The sequence below is a fragment of the Hyperolius riggenbachi genome, chromosome 8, assembly GCF_040937935.1.
Source record: "Hyperolius riggenbachi isolate aHypRig1 chromosome 8, aHypRig1.pri, whole genome shotgun sequence".
NCBI classification, from domain to species: Eukaryota; Metazoa; Chordata; class Amphibia; order Anura; family Hyperoliidae; genus Hyperolius; species Hyperolius riggenbachi.
This window is the reverse complement of record NC_090653.1, coordinates 223,961,598-223,981,295: the sequence shown is the minus strand read 5'-3', so window position 1 is coordinate 223,981,295 and position 19,698 is coordinate 223,961,598. Positions and strand designations below refer to the sequence as shown.

At 42.7% G+C, this 19,698-nt stretch overlaps 1 protein-coding gene across 1 annotated transcript; it reads left to right on the top strand.

The window, feature by feature from the left end:
* The first annotated feature begins 1,523 nt into the window (after window positions 1-1,523).
* Window positions 1,524-19,590, top strand: LOC137527597 (caveolin-3-like). The gene is made up of 2 exons (XM_068248212.1): window positions 1,524-1,686; window positions 18,756-19,590. The coding sequence occupies exons 1-2, from the start codon at window positions 1,567-1,569 to the stop codon at window positions 19,095-19,097; spliced, it is 462 nt and encodes a 153-aa protein (XP_068104313.1). The 5' UTR covers window positions 1,524-1,566; the 3' UTR covers window positions 19,098-19,590.
* The last annotated feature ends 108 nt before the right edge of the window (window positions 19,591-19,698 follow it).

Genomic DNA, 19,698 nt, shown 5'->3' with positions numbered 1-19,698 from the left:
CTGTCTCTGAGGGCTGGTGCACACCGAGCGGCTTTTTGGGCGTTTTCAGATCCGCTTGCGGCTGCGGATCTGCTTGGTCAATGTATCTCAATGGGGTGGTGCACACCAGAGCGGCAGGCGTTTTGCAGAAACGAAAAATGCCTGGGTGAGGCATTTTTTGGATTGCGGATGCGTTTCTGCCTCAATGTTAAGTATAGGAAAAACGCAAACCGCTCTGAAAAACGGCACTTCAGAGCGGTTTTGCAGGCGTTTTTGTTACAGAAGCTGTTCAGTAACAGCTTTACTGTAACAATATATGAAATCTACTATACTGAAAACCGCAGCAGCAATCCGCAAAACGCTAGCAAAACGCCTCATAAAAATAAAAAAAAAGCGTTTAAAAATCTGCTAGCGTTTTGCGGATCTGCTAGCGGGTTTTGGTGTGCACCAGCCCTAATATTGTATCCATGAGTTTGAATCTATGCTACTTAAAGGAATACTATCGATTGAAACGACTTTTTTTTTAATACTCTATATTAGTGTACACATTACCACTAGTGCTAGGGGCACTTTATTTATTCACCCAGGTCTCTCTCTCACTATCCCTGCTTAAAAATTCATTTCTTACACAGCTCATAGTAGTTTGGGCCACCCTGAGCTGCTTGGTTACTCTGTCACACAGCTCACAAATATATTTCACTGTGTCACTCACAGCATGCAGCAGACATGAGGAGAAATAGGCTGATCTGAGGTGGTAACAGGTAACTAAATGAGCTGTAATATTGCTGGAATATAACTAGCCTTTAACAATAGTCTGTGTTTTCACTCAGACTGGCTTCCTGCTTGAGGTGATTCACTCCAGGCTGCATCCACTTTACAAGCTGCTGAGAGGGGCAGACCACTGTTTACAATTAGCATTATTAGTATCTTTATCAGTCAAGAGAAGCAAAGATAATAAACACACATTGCTAGAATCTTTAACCCCTTACCACCACATCAATAAGATTCTATCAGCAAGGTGATAATAACACTATAAACTGAGGAGTTGATAGCAACTCCCCTGTGCAGACATGGTCTTAGCCCTCTAGGAGCCTCAGTATTAGATACATTTGTATCCAACACTGACGGCCAAAACTGAGGGAGGATTTTACAGCTGAGAGGAACAGCTGTGTGAGGAATCAAATTGCTCCTAGTACTTGTCGTAATGTGTGCTACAACATACAGCATTTAAAAATAAATGCATACATCGATAGTATTCCTTTAAGTTTTCTTATGCAGTAATGTACTTATTCTGTTACCAGGAAGAAACTGGTTCTAAGCCCAGGTCTCCATTTTTTCTTTAAAACTAACCCTGAAGTCCAATGTGTTGCAAATGTGATTCTAGGTATGAATATATGAGTGCAAAGAAAGGGGGAGAGAGAAATCGAGAGAGAGAGAGAGAGAGAGAGAGAGAGAGGTCACATAGTCAGGGATGGGTTAAGGTGGAAGAGGGCGGTGTGTGTCACTTATATTAGCAGCTCCCTGTCTAGTCTCACAGAGGGACAGTGACAGAGGAGTAAGAGGGTGAGCTAGTCAAAGTGTTAGACTATGGCCCAGATCCAGCAGCCTGAGCCTGCCAAAGAAAACAAGCCCCAACCAGATAACCTTACCAAGGAGATCGACCTGATACAGAGAGACCCCAAGAATATTAACCAAGATGTGGTTCAGGTGAGATACAGCATATATCACTGAAGCTGTTTAGATATGTTGGTATACTTTCCTGTTTACAACTGTGTGTGTGTGTGTGTATTTTAGAATACTAAATGAAATCTCTTTCTACTGCTTTATAGACTGCTCCTAACACAATCAAATGCAGTGAAGATGGACACAATGTTGTAAAAAAAATACATCACATAAAAGCTATTATACAAATTGCAGTAGTTAATGGGAACCTGAAGCATGTGGTATATGGAGGCTGCCATAATTATTTCCTTTTAAACAATCCTAGGTGCCTGGTGTCCTGCTCATCCTACTGGCTTTAGTAGCGTTTGAATCACACACCTGGAACAAGCAAGTTACTCTTGTCATATTGTTCTCAGAAACATCGGATCTGCATGCTTGGTTAGGGTCTATGACTAAAAGTATTTGAGGCAGAGGTTCAGCAGGACAGCCAGATAATGTGTATTGTTTAAAGTTAAATATGTCAGCCTTTATATCCCTATCACGACTAAAACCCCAAAATGACTTCAGTTGCTTTAAAGAATGTGACACACAATTTTGTCTATGTAGCGTACTGTGGAATTTGGGCAGGTGCCTATAGAGGAAGATGCAACAATCTGAGCTTCATATCACACATGCCATTTCCTTACCTACAGTGTGTGTGTGTGTGTGTGTGTGTGTGTGTGTGTGTGTGTTCTTATGGAAAAAATGGCTTAGCAATATTTGTCAGTCTTTGTGTGTCTCTTCCCCATCCTTAAATGGGAATAATAATCTTGATTTTGGATTTGTGGTGAAAGCGTAAAGCTACGTTCACAGGGGTGCTTTGCAATGTGACGTAATGGCCACATTTTAACTCGGACAATCACACTGAAATACACCACCTGTGCGATATTCACAGTTCGACAGGTGTGTTATAAGGGTGTGCAGCATTCCAACGCACTGCATGCGGTGTGTTATCACAAAATGGATACATTAACAGTGACAGTGAAGCATACTTTTGACTGCATGCTTCACTGTAGAGGACGCTATGCCCCACTGTGTACATAGCCTAAATGCCTGCTCTTTCAAAGTCATTATGTACTGGGGTAACATGGGGCAGGGTTGATTAACTAAGACACTACTATTATTGTATGATAATGTTATCGTTGTTGAATGAGTGAAGTTAGGGTAAAGGTTTAATTTAGCAATGGGTTTAGGCATTGATAAAGAGTTAGTTAGCGATAAGGAGACATAGGGGTTGATTCACACAGCTTTTCTGTTGAATTTTATCTGACCTTACTTATTAACTCGCAACTGATCTGTCCTCGAATAATTTAACTCATGACTTATCTCACCTTATCTAACCAAACTCAGGATTTATCTCTCCTTATCTAACTTAACTCATGATTTATCTTTACCTAACTGACTTAAATCATGGTTTATCACTCCTTATGTGACTTAACTCATGAGTTATCTTTCCGTATGTATTTATCTCATAAATTATCTCTCCTTCCTGTTAAAGAGGATCTGTATTGTCCGATTTGTACGATAAAAAACATACCAATCGAGTCGCTGTGATCTCCTGGATCCCTCTTTGCTACTTCCACCGCGATCCTGGCTTTTAATCACCAGTTTTAGGTAGTGTTTACAAACAAAAAACATGGCCGCTAGCCAGTGAAGTATGAAGTGAAGTATGTGTAAATATATATATATATATATATATATATATATACACACATACACTAATATGTGTGTATGTATATATATATATATATATATATATATATATATATATATATATATATCCTCTATAATAAAATCCTGCATCACGCTGTCCCTGTGTAGCTTGTTGCGTGCTTATTGCTACTGCGCATGTGCGCAGCACCGACAGGGGGACAGGGACAGGGCCAGGGAGCCGGCGGGTGCGTGAGCGGGCGGGCGGCAGCTGGTGCGCGCGCACGTGCAGCAACATGCGGCGGCCGGCGAGAAACAGGCCCTAGAGCCATTTTTAAATGGGCTTATGTCTACTAGTATATATATATAATCTCATGTTACAATATACTACAAGTTTCTGCAAACCAGTAAGGGATTAGTCACAGTTTCTCAGCTTGTGACAGGCAGCTCCCTCCCCCCTCAGCCTCATAAACTGCATCACAGACAAGATGAAACTGAGAGCAGGGACGCTGTCTGTGAGGAATAAACAAAGCACACAGAGCCTGGAGGCGGCATGCATAACTTGTCATTACAACAGAGGCAGCCCATTCCTCCCTGGGTCCATACGGCTTGACAAAGAAAAGAAGATTAGAAATATTACAGAGACAGTGCAACTAGAAAAGGCTGCAGTAATCCAGACTACATTAGAACAGGTATAGGAACTTATAGGATAGAAGAAATAAGGCTGAACATTTTCTTACAGAGTCTCTCTAAGGTGAAAAATAAGTAAGCTTTGTGAATCAACCCCATAGTGTGGGAAGTGAAAGATTATTACATTAGTGGTTGTTGGATTGCAGCCTCATGCAGGTGCTCATAATGGCAACATTTTCTTAGTTACCTTAGATGAGGCTTATTTTTTTATAACACAGTATTTGAAATATATCCCATTCTGTATACAAAGTCTGGCATTATTTATTTTTATTATTACCTGACTAATCTTGCAGTGCTGACTTCCTGTGCTTATATCAGGAGGAGCTAGGGTGCAGACTCCTCCCTCTTTTCATCATCACTGATAGGCGGTAAGTTCTGCCCACTTACTTCCTGTGTTTCACAGGATGGAGCAGAGGGAGGGGTAAAGTTAGGTCAAGTGATCGTCTTATTCTGGGGTCGCAAATCAAACTATGCAGGCAGATCTCTAATCTGTACCTGGATGCTGTGCATACATTTTTTGCAGAACTGGCGTATAATTGTAAGCTTTGCTTACTTGTTGCCATAGCGACTGTGCCTGCTGCCAGGGGCAGTTGTGCCGATGATGTCAGTTCCTCTTCTGTGGTTCCTTCTTTGCGGCGGGGTGGAACGCAGTGAGGACGTCTGCTTCCCTGTTAGTGTATGGACAGCGCTGATTGGGGCTTCTACATGATGGGACTGGCCCCAACTTTGTTGGTGAAAGGGCTTGGCCGATTGGTGCGCGCACGCATGTGACACTTTACCGAGAATTTTTCAGCGCAGTTTACAGGTAAACACTTTTTTATTACTATTTGCATATTAAGTGATCAGTTCCCCATCAGTTGTCCCGCCCAGTCTGACCCCGATAGAGCCACACAGCCCTGCTTCCCACCCCATTTGATCTACTGCTTTGGCAGGTGGGACTTTAGAACAGCAGAGCAAGAGAAGGACACATTTAAAAAGACTTTTCTGTATCCCTTTAGATGTGCATATCTGTACACTAATACACAGAAGAGCTAAATGCACATTTAAAGCGATGCTGGGGATGCACTGGACAGAAAATAGAACGGCTCATGCACAGACTCACAGCTTCCTGCCTGAACTGCTGCACAGGTGGTAAGACTACTGAACAGGGCTTAGTGAATTGAAGCATGCTTTTGACCAGTGTCGGACTGGGAGGCTGCTTGGCCACTTGCTTGCCAAGCAGCAGTAATCAGGTGTGGCTGCTCACAGTGTAAACTTGCTGTAGGTTTCTATTGGGAGTGATAACACAGGGTTTCTGCTACTTGGCCAGCAGGTGGATTTTCTCAGGTTTTCCACCTCCCAGTCCCGACACTGCTTTTGACAAATTAACAAACGTCTACTGCATGCGGGAAATCTTATGCTTCATACACACTTGAGATAAAAGTCTTTGGAAAAGGCAAGATCACAGACCAATCTTACCACCCTTCATGTAGTATGAGAGCCATACTCTACACAGTCTATTCTATGGAGCTGCACTCCCCATCAGATAAAATCTTTGCAAGATGCTGCACACAAAGATGCCCGTACACACTCAAAAGATCATTATCTGCAAAAGATCTGTTCCTGCAAAATATCCATTCCTGCAAAATGCATTCATAGTCTATGAGATCTGCAGATCCTCATACACACTTGGTTTAACAGACAATCATCTGCAGATCATCTGCAGATCAGATTCACCAGGGTGGATTTTCAGATCTGCAGATGATTGCCAGATATGCAGATGAAGTCTGTTAAACCAAGTGTGTATGATGATCTGCAGATCTCATAGACTATGAATGCATTTTGCATGGCTCTCATACTACATGAAGTATGGCTCTCATACTACATGAAGGGTGGTAAGATTGGTCTGTGATCTTGCCTTTTCCAAAGACTTTTATCTCAAGTGTCTATGAAGCATTAGTGACACACATATGCAATTAACTTTTTCTCCTGAGTGTTCTCGCCGGTGATATTTTCAAAAAGCAAGCAAGAAAATACTTAAAATAGTTTTAATAGTACTTTTCCGCCTATTTTTTTGGTACTTTTTAAATTGCAAAGTGCTGAAAAATTATTCTAAATAGAAAATGAAAATGTATCTCCTAGGAGAAAACTCAGGAGAAAAAGTTAATCAATTGCATATGAGATAAGGTATTTTACTGACCTACATCCTGTTACCGAACTGCCCTCAGTGAACCGAGGCCATAGAAATGCATTTCCTATGTGATATTCTTGCACTCTGATTGACTTAAAGGACACCCGAATCTAAAATAAATGAATGAAATAAACAATTGTATCTATCTTCCTTCTCCTAAGAATGACTTTTTAAAGATATTCCACAGTTTTATTTCATGTTAATAAAACAGTTTAAATGTACTTTTTAAGTTTTGTTTTTGCTCAATGACACATTCATTGAAGTATGCCAGAGCTAAAATTTATGAACTATTGACCCTTTTCATTTCCTGCTTCTCTGAAGCCATTTTCTGCTAGGAAAGTGTTTTATACTTGGAATTTCTTGTCAGTAAAGGTCACACTGTAGTCACTTCCTGTCTGAGTCAGGACTGAGTCAGCCACTTACATACCTGATATTTAACTCTTTCAGGCAGAGAAAGAAAAAATAGGAACACAGCATAGTTATTTGTGTGCTTGGCACTGTACATACCCATGTCTATCTCATCATGTCGCATGTCACCTCGGGTATCGTTTAACCTAAAAGCAGGAAAACGAAAAATGCAGCATGTACTATGTTTGCATTTGGGTAAAAATCAAATTGCATCAGTGGCATTGGGGTACCACACTGGTACACTGATAATCATAATGCTCTTGGATCTGTGAACTGCTGGCAAAATGCAAACAAGGTTACGTTAAAGAGGAATTATAGTGAAAATAGCCTAATAAATAAAATTGCATACTTTTTGTTTACAACATTCCGTTATAAATTATATAATCAGCGTTTTCCCATTGTAAAATCTTTCCTCGCCCTGAAATGTATTATTACAGGTGGCAACATCTTTAGTCCTGCCCAGTGCATCTCTGCAGAATGTTTGTTTACTGAGTTCTGGAGCCAGTACAAAATATACCTAGTCTCCCAGAATGTTCTGGGAGAAATTACACATAGCTAAACAGCTTAGGCTAAATATCACTAGAAGGGCAGGGGTACATACCAGCGAGATGTAGCTATAGAGTGTGTTTCTGAGACTGAAACCAGGAAAATTAACGTAAAAGTGAATATCCTGAATACTTTACTGCATTGTGCTATGTCACTACAGTGCCTTGTTAAAGCGGATCCGAGATGAAAAACTATAAGAAGTAACTTGTCTATATATCTTATCTAAAGTTTATATAGTTTACACAGCAAATCTAGCTGCAAACAGCTTCAACAGTTTATGATTATTTATTCCTGTGATACCATGAGAGCGGCCATGTTCTGTTTGTCACATTACACAGAGACAAGCTGATCTGTATCTCCAGCCCTCAGCCTGTGAAAACTTCACTCCCCTCTCCTCCTCCCCTCTGCCTCTGAAATCTCTGGCTAGTAACCTCCTCCTCCTGCCCAGACTGACCTCCCATAAGCCCTTGCTACAGTGCCAAGGCACTCTGAAAAGCTGTGGGCGGGGCTTGTTTAGTTTATAGGGAATTAAGAGTATTAAAACAAAACAAAAAAAGTATTTGGCTTGAGGAATGCCCTATAAACTACATGAAAGGAACACAATTATGCAATGAGTAAAAGTTTATCTCGGATCCACTTTAAAGGAAAGCAGGAACACCAAAGGCCCTCTTATAAAAAAGCTACGCCGAGCACAAAGTAGCCTTTATAAAACCGAAGGTATTCAGTTTCAGTGAGAGATCATTCATATATGATGTTAGAACTGGATGGAAGAAGAGGGTTGCAACCAGAGCAATGCCAGTTATTGGTTAGTTGAATTTATGTCTGGACTTCAGCTTTTTACCCCCGGTATGATTCCATATGAACCACCAAGAAATCACAATCTTGAACATGTACCTACGAGTATAGTACACATCACAAGAGATGTTTATGGGTTTGTTTTAGCAACTCAGTGAACAAAACAGTAGCATGCAATCCCAGATCAGCTTTCAGCCATTCTAAATAAAACTCTGCAGCTGGTGCCCATCACACCCACACACTGTCAGACTCTAACATAGAGTAGTGGATAGCACTCTCGCCTTGCAGCAGGCCACTACCAGCAAGCCATGTCACTATCTGCAAGGAGTTAGTATGTTCTTACCATGTCTGTTTGGGTTTCCTCTGGGTACTCCAGTTTCCTCCCACATCCCAAAATCACAGGTTAATTGGCTTCCCCTAAAATTTGCCTTAGACAACAATGGGCATATAACTCTGGTAGGGATTAGATTGTGAGCCAGACCAGGCTAGAGGTTCTGAATGATCCTTCAAGAAACAGCAGTCTGCCATCTGATGGGAATCCCGATGACACATACAGAACAGAGTTTCAGCACTACATTCAGCAAATGGTTATGCAATGAAAAGTTTATCTGAACATGTGCAGAGGCTATTAATAGAATTGTTAATATCGAGGTTATCTTGGATCTCTCCTGTCTGTCTAGAAGAAAACAGTAGTGCTTAAGGTGGCCACACACGATACAATAAAATGATCCGATTTTTGCAGCAATTCGATAAAAATGATCATATCTCTATAGCTTTTTTTCATTCGACTGAAAATCTGATCGGATTTCCCGGTTTTTATTTATATCGATCCAGAAAGCCAGATATTTCTCTTCAATCTCTACTAAAGATTGTATGGTGTGTGTTGGATTGTCAGTTTTTTAATATACACACCCTAGCAATTTTCTCAGAGTTTCCAATCATTTTTATCATAATTGGGAAAAAATTGAACATAGGTGTGTGGTACATTGGTCATATTTTTTAAATGTTACAATCAGTCAGAAAAATTGATTGCAATTCTTAAATTGAACAGATATTTAAAAAATTGTATGGTGTCTGGCCACCTTTATAGAGGATTTAATATGATGACACTCTCCTATCACATCACAGCTTCCAACCTCTGCTTCAAAATTAGGCACCGTGTAAATAGAACACGGCTGCCGAGAAGTCTTCAGATCCCGACAGGCTGCTGGCGGGGTCGCTGTCATATGAAGCAGAAAAGCCCTGACAGCTGGAGCCTCAGCCCACATCCACCTCCGCACAGATATGAATATACAGAGGGAATTAATGGAATCCTCATAAACCCCAGCAGCGATAGTCCTTATAAGTCCACCACTGGCTTCTAAAAACAGAAGTTATTTACATGTAACGTCCAGCACAAATCTCTAGACAACCATGGAGATGATCTAATCCAGATAGGTGGAATGAAAACTGGAGCAAAATCAGCTTCCCATAGTAACTAAGCACAATATTTGTGACTTAAAGGAGTGACATTGTACATGATGAGATAGACATGTGTATGTACAGTGCCTAGCACACAAATAACTATGCTGTGTTCCTTTTTATCTTTCTCTGCCTGAAAGAGTTAAATATCAGGTATTTCTTTGATGTATAATGCTAGGTACACACCGTACAATTTACTGGCAGAGTTACCTGCCAGCTCGATTATTTCCAACATGTCCGATCTGAATTTCGATCGATTTATCAAAATACTTTTTTTTTATTGTTTTCTTTGATCGATTTTCATAGAAAAAACGATCGAAAATGATAAAAAAAAAATGGAAAATCAAAAAATCTATTGAAATTCAGATCGAACATGTTGGAAATAATCGATCTGGCAGGTAAATATGTCAGAAAATTATATGGTGTGTACCTAGCATTAGTGTTCCAGAAAACAGCAACCCAAGTTGGATTGGAGAGCTCAGAGAGGCTCTTTTGCATAGATAACAACTGAAGTTTCTTAACCACTTCAGCCTTCAGTGTTGTTTCACCTTATGCATCCGAGCAACTTTCACCTCCCATTCATTCACCAATAACTTTATCACTACTTATCACACTGAAATGATCTATATCTTGTTTTTTCTGCCACCATTTAGGCTTTCTTTGGGTGGTACATTTTGCTTATTAATTAATAAAATAATAATAATTATTTTATGGTTCAAAAAGCAGAGAGTCGGCACTACAGTATTTTATGTGCTGTCAGTAAGGAGGATATGGCAGGATACACACACCTTCTACAAACTCTGGTGCTGTCAGCGTGCTCTGATGGAAGAAGATTAGTGAGGCATAACAGAAGAAAGGGAGAGAGATCGGTAATGCTGCTAATGCTTTTATTCCAGAGTGCAGTAAACAGCAATGTCCAATGTGCAATAAGCAAAACTTCAAAGTGATACATCACAAAGTTCAATGGAGGACATAATATGGAGACATACCATGGCTATCTGTGCTACTGTACCTATCATTACTGCCTAAGGCTATCTGTACCCAGCACCCACCATTACTGCACCACCTTCTGAGTCATGGTATGTCTCCATATTATGTCCTCCATTGAACTTTGTGATGTGTCACTTTGAAGCTTTGCTTATTGCAAATTGGACATTGATGTTTACTGTACTCTGGAATAGCAAAAGCATTAGCAGCAGTGCTGTTCTCTCTCTCTTTCTTCTGTTATGCCTTAAGAATTATTTTATTCTAAATCCATTTTAACAGGAACATTAAGAAAAACATTGAATAAATTCATTATTTCTCAGTTTTCCGCCATTACAGTTGTAAAATAATACATGCTACCGTAATTAAAACCCATGTGTTTTATTTGCCCATTTGTCCCGGGTTATTACATCATTTAAATTAGGTCCCTATCACAATGTATGGCACCGATATTTTATTTGGAAATATAGGTGCCTTTTTCAGTTTTGCGTCCATCACTTATTACAAGCCCATAATTTAGAAAATAACAGTAATATACCTTACCACATACATGTTTAAAAAATGTCAGTCCCGAAGGTAACTATTTAAGTATTTTTATTGTAGAATTATTATTATTATTATTTTTTTTTACAAAAAAAATAATAATAATTGTGTAGCTATTGGGGAGTGTGGGAGGTAAGGGACTAATGTAAAAAAAATTCATTATCTGGAAATTTTACTATTTGGCCATAAATTGCAGCTCACTTGCATAGTATTACTATGCAAAGTGGAAGTAATGTGAAGAAGGGACAGAAGGGGATTTGTGAAAGACGGAGCCGTCTCTTTCACAGTGTCGGTCTGTCATACTTTGTTCCCATTCATTGATCTCCGGGCTAATGGAAGGCAGCGGGAGCGTGCAAGATCACGCGCCTCAGGCAGCTGCAGGTTATCTGGACGGAAATATCCATCCAGATACAATTAAGTGGTTAAAGAGAGACTGGAGTGAAAAAAAAAATTATGATATAATGATTTGTATGTGTAGTACAGCTAAGGAATAAAACATTAGAAGCAGAAACATAAGTCTAATATTGTTTTCAGTACAGGAAGAGTTAAGAAACTCCAGTTGTTATCTATGCAAAAGAGCCATTGAGCTCCACAACTTTCAAAGTCGCAGAAAGCTCTGTCTTCTGAAGCTTGTTATCTCAACTGTCAGACACTTTATTTTCTTTTTCTCTGCAGAGGACAGGTCAATAGTTCATTGGCCTGCTCTATAAAATCATTTAGAATGCTAGTAAACTGCAAATATTAGAGAATGATGCAATGTTATAAAAAAAACTATATAACTGAAAATAAAAATTTGAGAATATTTTCTTTGCTACTAAAGTCCTAGTAAATATCCATACCACACAAGCAATTCATAACATATTTTTTTTTCCGCTTCAGTGTCTCTTTAACTCTTACTGCACAGGAAACAATATTAAACTCATATCTGTGCTAATAATGTTCTATTTCTTAGCTGTACTACACACTTATTTCATAAGTTGATTTTCACTACATATTCTCTTTAACTAAATGACTTTAATTACTTCACCACTAAGGGGTTTTAAAACCCCTTAAAGGAGTTGTCAGGCAAAAATGAGGAAAATAAGCACTACTTACCGGGGGCCTCCTCCAGCCCCAAGCTTCCAGCACGTCCCTCGCCGCAGCTCTCCCCGCAGCCGTTCGCCGGAGCTCCGACCCGGTCACCGGCGATGACGTCAGAGCGACCTGGAGGTCGCTGTCAATCACCGATCGGTGCTGTCAATCACCGCCACGTGGGCCGTAGCAGACTGCGCAGGTGCAGTAGTTCTGCGCTTGCGCAGTCCGCTCCGGCCCATGTGGCGGTGATTGACAGCGCCGATCTAGAGCGACCTCCAGGTCGCTCTGACGTCATCGCCGGGGACCGATTCGGAGCTCCAGCGAATGGCTGCGGGGAGAGTTGCGGCGAGGGACGTGCTGGGAGCTTAGGGCTGGAGGAAGCCCCCAGTAAGTAGCGCTTATGTTCTGCATTTTTGCCTGATGGCTCCTTTAAGGACCAGAGCAATTTTCCCATTTCAGCTCTTCTTCCATTCATTTGCCTAACTTTATCAATAATTATTGCCCCTTAATGAGCTATACATTTTTTGTCACCAATTAAGCTTTCTTTAGGTGGTACTTTTTGCTAAGAATTCTTTTAATGAATATGCATTTCAACAGGAATAAGAAAAAAAATGAAAAAAAAAATATTTCTGTGATGATCCGCTCAGCTGTTTGACCATTCCTTATGTCTGAGAGATGCAGGTCTCTGGAGAAGAGACCTGGCTTCATATTGCAACCTGCAGAGTTGCTTTGCTGAGGGATTTGCATGCATGCAAATTGCCCAGCTGTCTCCTTTGTGGGCTGGCACTATATAAGGCTCCTGCTGACCAGAAGGCTTTGCTGGTCATAACGGTTTGTTAACACACTCCTGGAGTGTCAGCCTTCTCTGTTGGATTGTTTAAGATTAGCTTAGAGTAATTCTTGGGACTGCGCTAGGCATCCTTGTTAGGTGCAGTCAGGACTGTATTATATGTTTGCCTTGTTCTGTCTGGGAGTGTAGGCCGGAGCAGCGGTTGCTACCGGTAACTCCTTCTGTCTTGCGATTGTCCTGTCGCCGGCGGCGGTCGACAGGAAATCGCTCTGTCTGTCTGGATCGCACTCGCCCTAGCGTTAGAGGCGGTGGATTCTTGTGGTCTGTATCTTGGAGCTAACCTTAGCTACGGTCGCTTCTGGTTACTCCTTCTGTCTCTTGTGTGCTTGGATCACACTGCTCTGACGGAAGAGCAGTGGATCTTTCTCGTACTTGGTTCGCACTGGCTCTGACAGTAAGAGCAGTGGTTCCTGTGTGACTCATTCCTGTTGTTCATTTGTATGTCTGTCTGTCTACGCCTGCTGGTGCCTGCGGTAAGGCAACCGTATAGCAAGCGCGTCTGTCTTGTGTTGGTTAGTTAGGCGTGCTTGTCTCTGTTGTGCTTAACACGCGGAGACCGTGCTGCAAACGCGTTCGCTGTTGCGAATGAGTGCGGTGTTCGCGTTTAGTTAGCGTTTGTTATTTTTCTTATCTTCTCATTGTATGATTTGCTGTGCCTTTGCTACTCTCGTGCTCTGCCTTGCTGTAGCCTTGTGTCACCTCTGGCAATCGCCTCTCTCGCGATTGCGTTCCTACTTCATATCTACTGTTGTGTATGCACCGTCACGGGTTGGCGACTAGATTGGTGCACACACATACAATCTGTCTCTTTGCTCATTCTCATTCGCAATCGCTTCTCAGGCGATTGCGTTCTCACTCGGTTTCCTCTGTTGTGTGTCCACCGTCGCAGGTTGGCGACTAGATTGGTGCACACACATACATTCCTCCTCTGTGCTTATTCTGTCTTGTGTCGCTGTTAGCAATCACCATCTCCTGCGATTGCCTTCTCACCTGATCTTCATGGTTGTGTGTTCATCGTCGCAGGGTGGCGACTAGATTGGTGGACACACATACCCTCTGTCGCTTTGCTCTCTCTCTTTCAGGGCTATCTTGCCCTTACGTTTCTTCCCTTCGTACAATTCCTGTCTGGCGTCTGTGGCAGGGCAGAGGATCAGTTCCTCTGCACTCCACAGCTCCATCTGCCGACAGGAATTTCCCTCTACAGGTGCATTGCACCTTTTACTGGGTTCTCTCAAATTATACGCTTGTGGAGGATTTCCGCAGTGTCAGCGCACATCCTGTGCGCTGACCACGGAGAGAATTCCACAATCGTTACAATTTCTCAGTTTTTAGCCATTATAGTTTTAAAATAAAATGTACGACTCTAGATAAAATTCACACATTTTATTTGCCCATTGGTTATTACAATATTAAATTATGTACCTAGTACAATGTATGGCGACAATATTTTATTTGGAATAATGGTGTTGTGTATTTGTTTTTTGTTTTTGCTTTTTCACTGTACCCTCTTCATAATTACAAGCTGTTATTTGCAAAAATAACCATTATATACCCTCATGGCATACATAAATAAAAAGCCTAGTCTAACAATTTATGTATTCTCTTTTAAATTCCATTACTTTGGCTTTTTTTTAAACTATGGGGGACAGAAAGGGGTTAGTTGTATTTTTATTTATATATGTTTTTTTTTTTATTGGTCAAATATAATAGGGTAGTAGTGCACTATTTATTAGATTTGTCCACTAGATTTGTCCACTACATTGCGCCTACCCGTATAGAAAGCTGAGTATGTAAAGCTGAGTATGTATGTAGCTTTCTGTATGAAACAAAAGTAAAAGTTATGTTCGTTGCAGCAGATTATTTAGTAATCAGCACTTAGATTGAGTTTGGGACATATATTTCCATTCACCAATTTGTCTTTTAACCACTTAAAGAGAATCTGTATTGTTAAAATCGCACAAAAGTAAACATACCAGTGCGTTAGGGGACATCTCCTATTACCCTCTGACACAATTTCGCCGCTCCTCGCCGCATTAAAAGTGGTTAAAAACAGTTTTAAAAAGTTTGTTTATAAACAAACAAAATGGCCACCAAAACAGGAAGTAGGTTGATGTACAGTATGTCCACACATAGAAAATACAACCATACACAAGCAGGCTGTATACAACCTTCCTTTTGAATCTCAAGAGATCATTTGTGTGTTTCTTTCCCCCTGCATCTCTCATGCACTGACGTTTCAGGCTGCTTGTTTCTTCCTGCAAACAGCTTTGCCCTTGTTTGTAATTCTTCAGTATGTGAAAGCCCAGCCAGCTCAGAGGACGATTTATCCAGCTTGTAAAAGATAAGAGAGAATCTGCCCTAATCTAAATAATACACAGGCAGTGTGCATAGAGGGGCCTGGAAGGGGGAGTTCATAGCAGAACCACAACACAGATGAACTTGGCAGCCTTCCAGACACAGGCCGACAAGTCTGACAAGAGAGAGATAAGTTGATTTATTACAGAGACTGTGATAGCAGAAAGTGCTGCAGTAAGCCAGAACACATTAGAATAGCTTTTTGAACTTGTAGGATGATAAAAAACAGGATGCAATTTTTGTTACGGAGTCTCTTTAAAGTGACCCTTAAGCCAAAAAAAAATGAGTTTTACTCACCTGGGGCTTCCAATAGCCCCCTGCAGCTGTCCGGTGCCCTCGCCATGTCCCTCCTGTCTCCGCAGGCGGCCACTTCCGGTTTCGCCATCAGCCGCCGACAGGCTGGGAACACGAGTGATTCTTCGCGTTCCCAGCCACAATAGCTCCCTCTATGCTGCTATAGCAGCCCTCTATGCAAGCACACAGCATCAACAAATACCCAGCAAACTTAAACAGGCTCTACACCTCCTGTCACTGCCAACCAACATTACTGTTTATCTGTCTGTACCCTCATCACCTCTATCTAGGCATCACTACAACCGCAATTGCAGTCTATTTATCTTTTTAAGGAAGGCAGGTAGTATCTGTGCTGCTTTTACTCTGTTCCCTCTCTGCCTGCCGTTTTCCCTCTAAAAGGTGAACATCTGCCAATAAAGCAAATGTATACCTCACATATTTTGGAGCCAGGATTAGGGACACTAAGACCCGCCCACCACAATTTTGCATGCAGCACACCCTGCTCTCTCCACTATACAGTTGCCTGGTGTCTAGTGGTCCCCCTCCTATCCCCATACAGTTTCCTGGTGTCTAATGGTGCACCCCAGCCAGTTCCCTTGTGTCTATTGGTTCCCCCTCCTTCCCCCACATAGCTTCCCTGTTGTTTTATGGTTCCTCTCTTCCCCATATAGCTTTTCTTGTGTTTAGTGGCCTCCCTGCCCAGTGCTTCCTCAAATATCTTCCCTAGTATTTAGTGAAATGCCCCACCAACCCTGTGTCCTATGCTCTCCCATATAGCTTCCCTAATCGTTAGTGGCCTCCCATCTTGAGCTCCCCAATATTGCTTCCCCAGTGTTTAGTGTCCCCCCTCCTGTGCTCCCCATATAGCTTCCCTGGTGTTTTGTGACCTCATGTCCTGTGCTCCCTCAGCCAGAGTATTTACTACTCTCAGCTCCTTCGGGCACTCCAGTGATGTGTGTCCATCTTCTCACTGCTCTCTGCCTGGTATCTCAATCTCCTCATGTCAGGCGTAGCCATATGACACAGGAGGAGAAGTAGGCAGCAGTGGTGGGCTGTAGTGGATGGACAAACATTGCTGTATGCCAGCACAACTACTGCTGGGCATATACTATGCTGAATATACTATGCTAGGGGACAGCCCAGCCAACCTGTGAAAACCAAAACCAAATTGGGATGGTTAAGAGGTATGCAAATTTAAACTTAAAAATGAAAACAAGACTGAATAATATAATAATAGTAATAAGGCTCCAACTGCCATCTACCGTATTTTTCGGACTATAAGACGCTCCGGACCATAAGACGCACCTAGGTTTAGAGGACAAAAAACAAGGAAAAAAAAATTACACTAAACCAGGTGCATCCATGGCAGTGGCATCTTGTGGAGCTTCTCTACCCAAACTGTTTCTGTTAGCCCCTAATACAGTAATACCCCTTATTTACAGTAATCCCTGCCCCCACCCCAATTACAATAATACCCCCATGTACAGTAATCCCCTGCCCCACCCCAATTACAATAATACCCCCATGTACAGTGATCCCCTGCCCCCACCCCAATTACAGTAATACCCCCATGTACAGTGATCCCCTGCCCCCACCCCAATTACAATAATACCCCCATGTACAGTAATCCCCTGCCCCACCCCAATTACAATAATACCCCCATGTACAGTGATCCCCTGCCCCCACCCCAATTACAGTAATACCCCCATGTACAGTGATCCCCTGCCCCCACCCCAATTACAATAATACCCCCATGTACAGTGATCCCCTGCCCCCACCCCAATTACAGTAATACCCCCATGTACAGTGATCCCCTGCCCCCACCCCAATTACAATAATACCCCCATGTACAGTAATCCCCTGCCCCACCCCAATTACAATAATACCCCCATGTACAGTGATCCCCTGCCCCCACCCCAATTACAGTAATACCCCCATGTACAGTGATCCCCTGCCCCCACCCCAATTACAGTAATACCCCCATGTACAGTGATCCACTGCCCCCACCCCAATTACAGTAATACCCCCATGTACAGTGATCCCCTGCCCCCACCCCAATTACAGTAATACCCCCATGTACAGTGATCCCCTGCCCCCACCCCAATTACAGTAATACCCCCATTTACAGTGATCCCCTGCCCCCACCCCAATTACAGTAATACCACCATTTACAGTGATCCCCTGCCCCCACCCCAATTACAGTAATACCCCCATTTACAGTGATCCCCTGCCCCCACCCCAATTACAGTAATACCCCCATTTACAGTGATCCCTGCCCCCACCCTAATTACAGTAAAACCACCATTTACAGTGATCCCCTGCCCCCACCCCAATTAAATTGAGCAATGACACTGGCAAGCCCCCCTCCCTCCGATATGGATAGTGCTGCAGAGACTCCCTCCCTCCAATATACCAAGTGCTGGCAGCGTTACTTACTCAGCCATCCACCCGGGGGCATGACATCAGGGAGCAGCAGTGTCTGCATGATCAAGGCATCCCTCCACCCGCAGACATGAGACATCAATGAGCGCCGATGTGTGATCGAAGCTGCCATCCACCCGCGGACATAAGACACTGCATACCAGCCTGCAGCCCATGCGATGCTTTCCTCTGCCTCCCGTGTCCCTCCAGCTGCAGCCGCTTTTACAATCATGCCGGTCAACACAATACCGGCTTCTCCGCAACTTCCTGGTTAGTGATGTAATGTCACTACGTGATTTGAAGCGCACGTGTGCGCTCCAGATCACGTAGTGACATTACATCACTAACCAGGAAGTGCGGGGGAAGCCGGTATTGTGTTGACCGGCATGATTGTAAAAGCGGCTGCAGCTGGAGGGACACGGGAGGCAGAGGAAAGCATCGCATGGGCTGCAGGCTGGTATGCAGTGTCTTATGTCCGCGGGTGGATGGCAGCTTCGATCACACATCGGCGCTCATTGATGTCTCGTGTCCGCGGGTGGAGGGATGCCTTGATCACGCAGACACTGCCGCTTGCTGAAAACTGGCCCCGCCGCCGATACCGCCTGCTCTGGGGGTCACTGACAGAGAGGGGGATGAGAGTAGCCCGCTGCCGGCTGGATCGGTAGGTGCTCTGATGGTCCCAAAACCGTATATTCGCACTATAAGACGCACCGACTTTTCCCCCCCAGTTTTGGGGAAGAAAAAGTGCGTCTTATAGTCCGAAAAATACGGTATGTATTTACAAAAAGTTGTACCTGCATTTGGCAGAGGGCTGAACATGTCATCTTGTTTCAGGTGGATTTCGAGGATGTTATCGCTGAGCCAGACAGCATTCACAGCTTTGACGGGGTGTGGAAAACCAGCAGCACCACCTTTACCGTCACCAAATATTGGTGTTACCGCGTACTCTCCTCCATCCTGGGCCTCCCACTAGCCCTGATCTGGGGATTCCTGTTTGCCTGCCTGTCTTTCTGTCACATCTGGGCTGTGGTCCCCTGTGTAAAGAGTTACATGATGGAAGTGCACTGCTTAGGCCAGTTCTATGCAGTCTGCGTTCAGACCTTCTGCGATCCCATCTTTGAAGCTATGGGGAAGGCGCTGGGTGGAATCCGAGTGGCCCTCAGAAAAGAAGTTTGAAAAGTTCAAATGACTGAAATGGAACTAATCATAGTGTTGCAATGCATTGTGGGTCGCTCTGGAAGCAGACTTCTGGGAAATCAAGATATAAATCATTACAGAGCCGACTGGTTCAGCATTTTTCTACATTCTTTACTAAAGATTAATGCAAAGCTATACAAGCATAAATGTGTACAGTATCAATTGGGTTTCTGTGTACCTATAAAGGACTCTGGGTGAAAACACCATTACAATACTTCTGTCCTGTAATCTTGTGAACACCTGCAGAGCTTCAGATATCACCATAGACCACGGAGCAAACCAGTGAATGCAGCTACTCTCTAAAGTTCCAGCTCTGCCTCACACCCACTAATGCATCATCCGTCTTTTAAACAACAATAACTCTGTTGGGATTATAGCTTCAGGTCCACGTTGTGTTTTTTGTAATGCATATTTTGTGGACTGTAATATAATTTGCAATGCCAAAAGTTTTACATAAACCATTTTTACATGAGTCATTTTTATTACTGGGCTGACAGGGTCTACACAACCGAACCAGGTCATATGGGTGCCGGCGGGCTTCAGTAAAATGGGTGCCACATTTACTTGCAGCTGTAGTGGA